General features: G+C 50.1%; 1 protein-coding gene across 1 annotated transcript in view; it reads left to right on the forward strand.

Moving 5' to 3' along the window:
* The window catches only part of CUNH2orf72 (chromosome unknown C2orf72 homolog), a 4937-nt gene extending 600 nt beyond the window's left edge, over nucleotides 1-4337 (forward strand). Inside the window, exons 2-4 of the mRNA XM_027647656.1 lie at nucleotides 8-152; nucleotides 2483-2599; nucleotides 3783-4337. Of these exons, the coding sequence (XP_027503457.1) occupies nucleotides 8-152; nucleotides 2483-2599; nucleotides 3783-3874 (354 nt within the window). The 3' untranslated portion in view covers nucleotides 3875-4337. The remainder of the gene's footprint in view (nucleotides 1-7; nucleotides 153-2482; nucleotides 2600-3782) is intronic.
* The last annotated feature ends 2899 nt before the right edge of the window (nucleotides 4338-7236 follow it).

Genomic DNA, 7236 nt, shown 5'->3' on the forward strand with positions numbered 1-7236 from the left:
CGGCGAGGACGCGGCCGTGCTGGACGCGGCGCTGCGGCGGCACTTCCCGGCGCCCGGCACGGTGCAGGCGGCCCGGTACAGCCCCGGCTGCCCCGGCGAGTGCCGCGCCGCCGCCTGCCGCGCCCTGCGGGCCGCCCTGCAGCACCCCGCAGGTACCGAACGGGACGGGGGGAACATGGGCGGCCGGCCCGACCCTTCCTCCTTCCCACTCGGGGGGTTTCATAGCGGGATTTACTCCGTTTTCCTGCGGAATCTTCCCCTCCTTGGTGGGATCTACCCCATCCTCATGGGATCTGATCTCCTGATGGGATCTCCCCCTCAATGGGATCTGGCTTTTCCCATCGCGATCTGGCCATTCCTGATGGGGTCTTTCTCCAATGAGAGACTTCTTTCATACTAGCGGGATCTGAGCCTTCCTAGTGGGATCTGTGGCTTTTTGGTGAGGTTCCCAGTTCTAGCAGCTGGACAAACATCTCAGCACTTTGGGAAGTACTAGAGCAGCTCATGGATAACAGGGATGTGGCAACTGACAGCTGTGACATTGTGGCTATCCATGACATGGTGGCCTTCCATGCTTGTTCCATGTGTGTTCTTGAGGGATGCAGGATTGGGGTGTGGCCCATGCTGTAGGGTGCAGGCAGGACCTGACCTTCCTGCAGGAGGAAGATGCTTATGCTGATTTTACAAAATGAATAAGTGAGAACAGCAAGTCACTGTTTGGGTGTAAAACCATACGTCAAGGTGAGGACGGCAGGATGAAAGCTGGGTGTCAGTCAGGCCTGAGGAACAGCACTTGTTCTGGGGCGAAAGGTGAGTCATGTTTGTGTGCCACTGCAGGGTGGTGGGTAGCTGGGCAGGCTCTGCTGTCACAGCTGCCACGCAAAACACCTTAGTCTTTGGCACTGCTTGTCTTACGCTGTTTCCCTTTCATCCTCCCTTCTTATGTTTTTTCCCACTTTTCCCTTGCTCCCCAGCATTTCCAGGAGCTCGAGTGTTCTGCTATCTTGCTGCCTCTACCCTAATGGGTCCTGGCACTTGCCTTCAGCACCACATTGACAGGGTCCTCTGGGATCCCTGGGACATCGGGATAGTTGGCTGCAGTCCAGGTGCTTCTTTCCATCAGTTCAGCCCAGAGTCTTGGATCTGAACATCAAGAAGCTTTGAGATGGCAAGGACCCATTGTGAGGGCACAGTGCTGTCTTCTGCCAACTCTGTAACTGAGGCATGCACAATCTGCTTTCCAACTTCTCTCCTTTTGCAAGCTTTTGTCTTCCTCACATTGTTGCTGCTGCAAGAATTTCTGGTATGCTCTCAGACACCAGTGAGTCCTCCAGTTCTGGTCACAGCAGCCTGGTGGGGCATTAGCTACAGGTGCAGAAAAGCATCCCTGCATACATGACCTTTTTCTACCTTGGCTGCTGGTGCTTGGCTCCGTATATGTAGCTGTGGAGAATGAGGAGCAGGAGGAGCTGGATTGGGTGTTGCAGCCTGTTTGTGTGTACTTTATAATTGTGGTGGGTAGGAGGACTCAGCTTTAATTCAGCTCTGGTGCTCTGCCTGGTGCTCTGAGTCATGTAAGTGTCCCAGGACCTGCATGTGTAATGAGGACACTCATCAGCTCTAGGGTTCAACCTTAGGCAGTGACAGCTTCTTTCCATGCTCCTGTGAGCCCTGCCTTCCAAAATCTCCATGAGGGAGAGGGATCCCAAGCATAGCCATGCCTCTAAATAGCCATGCCAGGCAGTGCACTAGAGCTTTTGTTTTGTTGACTGGCAGGAAGGATTGTCACTGTGAACCCTTTAGTGTCGCAATGGTTTGATAAGCTGAAGGACACTGAATTTGTTATCTGATTAGGAGATGAAAGGCTCAATGGAGATGCTGAACTGCTGCTGTTGGAGACCATAAAAATTACACTGCTGTAGTATTTTACAAGCTGCTGTAGTGTTTTACTATAATAGCTTGAAAATCTGTAGTAACTTTGTTGTCTTCCAGAATAAATACATCGACCACAGGCTCTCTGCAATTTCCTGCAGTTTTCAGTGTGCTGCAAGCCTGTGTGTGTTCAGGGAATTGCTTAATAAAGCAGGGAACAGTAAATAGGTTGATGGTGCAGAAGCTGTGTGATAATGCAAAAGAAAATCTTCCTTCTGCGGGAATTCCCTCACCATGTCAGTTCCCAGCCTCGCCACGTGTGCTGCCTGAGCTCCTGCCAGGTTTCTTGCTCGCTCTGGGCTGCTGCATCCAGAATGGTTTTGGCAGTGAGCTGGCAAAGTAGAAACTGACACTGGAGACAAATTTCCAGGATAGAAGAGAGGTTTCAGCCAGAAATAAGGATTGTCAGGAACTGTTCTGTGCTTTCCATGGGTGGCTCTGTGGTGTGGACCTGGTTTTGCTGTGAGAAATTGCGCTTGTGGAGGGGAGGTGGGGCAGCAGCAGGGCTGACCTGCTACCAGTCTGAACTCACCTTCTCTCATTTATTCAGAAGAGAGGAAAGACAGGGAGAGTTGGAGGCTCCCATCCTTCCTGCGGTGCATTTCTTGGAAACAGAGGAGCTGGAGAAAAGATCACAAAGCAAAAGCTGCAAACAATATTCATGAAGGTATACCCTGCTCCCTCCCTTGTACTCTGCTGTGACCATCAGAGGTTCCTCACCGACTCCCTGGTGCCCAAACCCCTTGCTGGTGGCCTCCTTCAGCTATTTCTAGCTCTGCAGTTGGCCTCTCTTCCCTGGCTGTGGTTTGGCCCAAACTTGAAGACAACCAGCACACATCTGTCTTTTGTGTTGCTGTCTCCCTGTTTTCTGACCTTTCACTTGCCTAAACAAAGCCATGCTGGGTCCAGTGCCCAAATATACCCCTGGAAGCACTGCTGAACTCAGCTGCCTTTTGCTGGAGTTTCTGGCAGCAGAACTACTGTCTGGCTAAACAATGAATTGGAAGTATCATCCTGATGTTACATGATGTTTCCTGCAAACACAGCTGGAAGGAGTGTTCAAACCACTTGCCTTTGGGGCTGGCAGAGAGAAGGGAGAGGGCAATCAGCCTTGGGCTCCCTGATTGTAAAGGAAATTGTTCAGATAACAAATAGTCTTGTGTTCAGCCTTTGTGCACAGTTGGCACTTCTGCTTGCCTTTCCCAGCAGTGATTTTCTTTCTGCAGAAGTGCCTCATGCAGGTGCCTACAAGGTGTGTAGTTTGGAGATCTAGATTGTTCTATGAAGCACAAAGAGGAGGGAAAGCTCCTTTGCTGTAAAAAGAATAAAATAGATTATATCTTCAGTTGAAAGGGACCTATGATGATCATCTAGTCCAACTGCCTGACCACTTTGGGGCTTGCAAAACATTGAAGGATTTTATTAAGGATATTGTCCAAATGCCTCTTAAACACATAAAATGCTTAAAGTGCATAGGAGTTGGAGAAAACAACTGAAATGCCCACTTCGTGTAGCTTGAGACAGGTCCTTCAGGACCTTCAGGCACAGAAGAGTGCCTGATTTTGCTGTCAGTGCCAGGCAAATGATGCCTTGTGGCCATGCAACTTGTTCTGAGCTTGCTGAGACTTCAGGAGGCCAGGAGCTGGGTCCTGTGCTCCTTTGCTCTATTCACTGAAGCAATGTTGAGTTTATAAAACAAAATGAAATTCAGTTATGAAAAAAATCAGCTGTGCTTAGGCTGTGAGTATACATCAACTGCTTCATTCCATGCTTTCTTTTCATCTTTTGTATTTTGTATGAGGAAGGGTTTTTCATTCAGATCTCCTTTGACCTCTCTCTGCTCTTTGTAGATGGCCTGCAGGACCCCGAGGAAGAAGTGGCTTTGACCAGCCTGTCCCCCAATGGAAACTGTGAAGAAGCTGCTGGAGGCACAGGCACCTAGAGCTGCTGGGCACCCAGCACAGTCCACATCCCAGATCTGCCTGGTGGATTTGGAGCAGTGGGAGGAAGAGCTGGTGCAATGCTCACTCACCCTCTCCTCCAAGGACCCACCACTCCGTGGAGAAGCTGTTCAGCTGAACTCCTGAGGGTCTTCTGGAGCTCCTGACAGCCTCTGGGGTCTGTGCCAGAGAGCCATTCCCTGCTGTGCCTGGAGCTGCTGCTGGACACTGGGCTTCTGAGAAGGCCTTTGGGGATGTATCCCATATCCTGGGCAAGATGACGTTGGGACTTTGAGCATGAAATGCAGCCACCCGTTTGAAGAATGAGGAGCATTTTCTAATTCTGAGCAAAGTTCCCTGCTGAGGCTGCCAGGGCTGGCCTTCCTGGCAGACCAATTCTGCTGCCTTGTTTTCCTGCTTTATTGGTGCTTTGAAGTTCCCACTCTCTTTGTGATTGAGTGACAAGTGACACAGTGGTGTGGAGAGACTGCAGTGGGACTAAATGAGGTCCTGGATCTACCAGCTACTGAAAAGGCTTGAGTGTAACTGTGTAACGTGAAGAATGCAGTAACAGCCCACTGTGGGTAGCAGGAATAACATAAAAGATATTGATAGTAAAGGCAGCTTGAGCAGAGTGTGGTTTGGGAGCAGGATTCCTCTGGCTTGTCCTGGTGCTCACAGACTGGCTGATGGACTGCCTGGGTTGGAGGGGTGGCAGGTGGACAGTAAGGTGTGGCTGGTGTTAGATGGGGCTATGGGAGAGGCCCATCTTACCTGGGGCATCTCCACAGCTATGTGATGGCAGAGCTTGGAGGTGACAGGTAACACAAGATGTGGCTGCTTCGTGAATAAATATATAAAAATGATCTATTTAAGTAGTTCCAAAGGGCTGCCTGTAGTCTGTGTGGCAACACAAATAATTATAAGTCCTTGATTTATGAGGAATATTACTACCTTTTCCATTCGTACTTTATGCAATGCAAAACATGTCTTTTTTTTATTTTTACCACAAGCTGCTGGGTTCTTCAGGAGTTTGATCCAGCTCAGATCAGCAACTTCAACCTGTCATGTCCTGCCTACCTCTCCTCTGGGTTAGCACTGATTTGTGTCAGTACATCCTCTGTGCATGTCTGTCCCCTCTCTGGCTCCTTTTTTCCCAGTGGCACCTGAAGTGCCTGCAGTCCTGCCAGCTCTGGCCAGCACTCTCTCCTAGCACTGTGCCTTCAGCATCTCTGTAGCTTTTATCTGGAGCAAGGGATATTGTTTTTTACCCACTCATGACCATGATCATCAATATTTTTCACCAAACCATTTTTCTGTGCCTCAGTTTCCCTACCAGTGGGATGGGGACACCAACACCTGTCTACCCTGCTGGGGTTATGATGGTAACACTGGAGCAGAGAGCAGCAGCTCTCACGTTTGGAACTGGTCCCTTTAGTGATGGTGTTGCTTTGCCCTTTGGGCTGGAGGAGTGTGGCTGAGGGTGTCTGGGGCATGCTGGAGTGGGCAAGAGGGGGAGTGTTGTCAGGATGCCAAGTCCATGTGAGCAGCCTTTGGGGAAGTGCATGTCACGTCTCTTCACAGCAGAAACACTTGCCTGTGTGGATGTGGCTGTGGAGAGCAGCTGGCATTGACAGAGCATGTTGCTCTGCACAGAGGGCACCAACCCGCTCTCCTTCCAGCCTGCAGGATTTCTGCAGGATTTCTGTGCTAATGACCAGGCGGAAAATACAAATGTGACTAAGTGACTCAATGAAGACACTTGGTGTGAGTGGCTCTATGCATGACCCCAGGTTTCAGCACTGAGTGCATCTTGGCGGGATGAAGGTTCCTTCCTGCTCCATCCCTGGCACGAGCCCATGGCTCTGCTGTGCAGGGAAGTCCCTCTGCTTGTCTGCACAGCAGAGCCCAGGTCACTGGACAGGTCTGTATCTCCCAATAAAGCCCTTGGTTAGGTGAGTCCAGTAGGACTTGACACTGTGGTGGGGGAAATCTTCATTTTCTTGCAGCATTTGGCCTTTGCTGCCAGGAATTCAGCAATGCAGAGGTGGCCCAAGAGCACAGATTTGCAGTTAAACTTACCTTGGTGCTGAAAATCCAATGGATTTATTTACTGGTAATTTTTAGGTAAATCATGCAGGTTTACCCTTTCAGGGAGACTTCTGTGGAAGCAGATGAACTGCCTGGGGCTTTAGGAGGTGTGAGTGGGAATACTTTTGATCAAAAGCATTGTTTACTTTTGACTGAGGAATAAAAGTGACTGGACTCCTTTTTTCTTTTTTTTTTCCTCTTGTCTTTTTTCACCATCTGGACACATGGAGCTGTAAGCAGATAGTTTTACATGTTTCATTTATTTAATAAGGTAAGGGCACTGTTATGTGCTTGTTGTAAAAAATAAAGACATTTAATTTCTGAATTGGAATGTGCTTCTGGGGTTTTGTTTGTTTGTTTGTTTGTTTGCCATGGTGTTATCCTTGAAGTAGCATTATCCATGGCTTAACTCATATTTATCTTGGTTTGAATAAAAGGGATATGGGTAGGGAATGGAAGTGACCCCACTGTATGATATCTGGAAGACCAGCAGAACTGGTCTGTGAGCAGCTCAAGTGGGGCAGTGGGGAAGGCAGGAGATCTTCCCAGTTGTCTTTAAGGTGGAGCTTCCTCTCTTGGTGTTTTGGGTAGGTCTCTGGTAACCTTCATCAAGAACTTTCATTAAGAACTTTCATTAAGAACTTTCACTCACTGATGCCATCAGGGAATTCAAGCCCTTCAGAAGGCAGCACCATTGCTGTTGAGCTGGACTTTACCTTTTGCAAATCCACCAGCCTGTGTGTCCCATCTGTCCTACTGGAACCAAGGAAGGAGCCAAAATAACTCCACGTTCCTCCACAACTGGGGCAACTTCAGGTCTGTGTCTGTGCAGATCTGATCACTGCCCTGTGCTGTCAACTGATGGAGGGGGAAAGGGATTTGGTAGGGGGCTGTCAGACTCCTCTCTACTTGTGCTTCCCTTTTCAAGGGAGAGATGGGGTTGGGTAAGGCCTTTCCCCATGGAAACACATTTAAGAAGAGTCAGAGGCGGCCGGCAAGAAGTGGTAAATCCGTGGGGTAAAATCCCTGATCCCTGTGACGCCAAGGCACACGCTGTGCCCCCAAAGATGCCTCCTCATTGCGGGCAGCCTGTCCTGGCAGGGGGCACAGCCGCTTCTCTGGGCACGGCGCGAACACGGGCACTGACGGGGTCACCTGTGGGGACCCCACAGCTCCGGCCCCCTTCCCGGGCTGGGAGGTGTGGGCTGGGAGGGCTGAGCACCCTCCCATGCCAAGTATCAGGAGTGGGCTGTGCGGGTGCCGTGTGAGCTCT

Source organism: Corapipo altera, unplaced genomic scaffold (assembly GCF_003945725.1).
Source record: "Corapipo altera isolate COAL_440 unplaced genomic scaffold, ASM394572v1 113, whole genome shotgun sequence".
In the NCBI taxonomy this organism is placed as follows: domain Eukaryota; kingdom Metazoa; phylum Chordata; class Aves; order Passeriformes; family Pipridae; genus Corapipo; species Corapipo altera.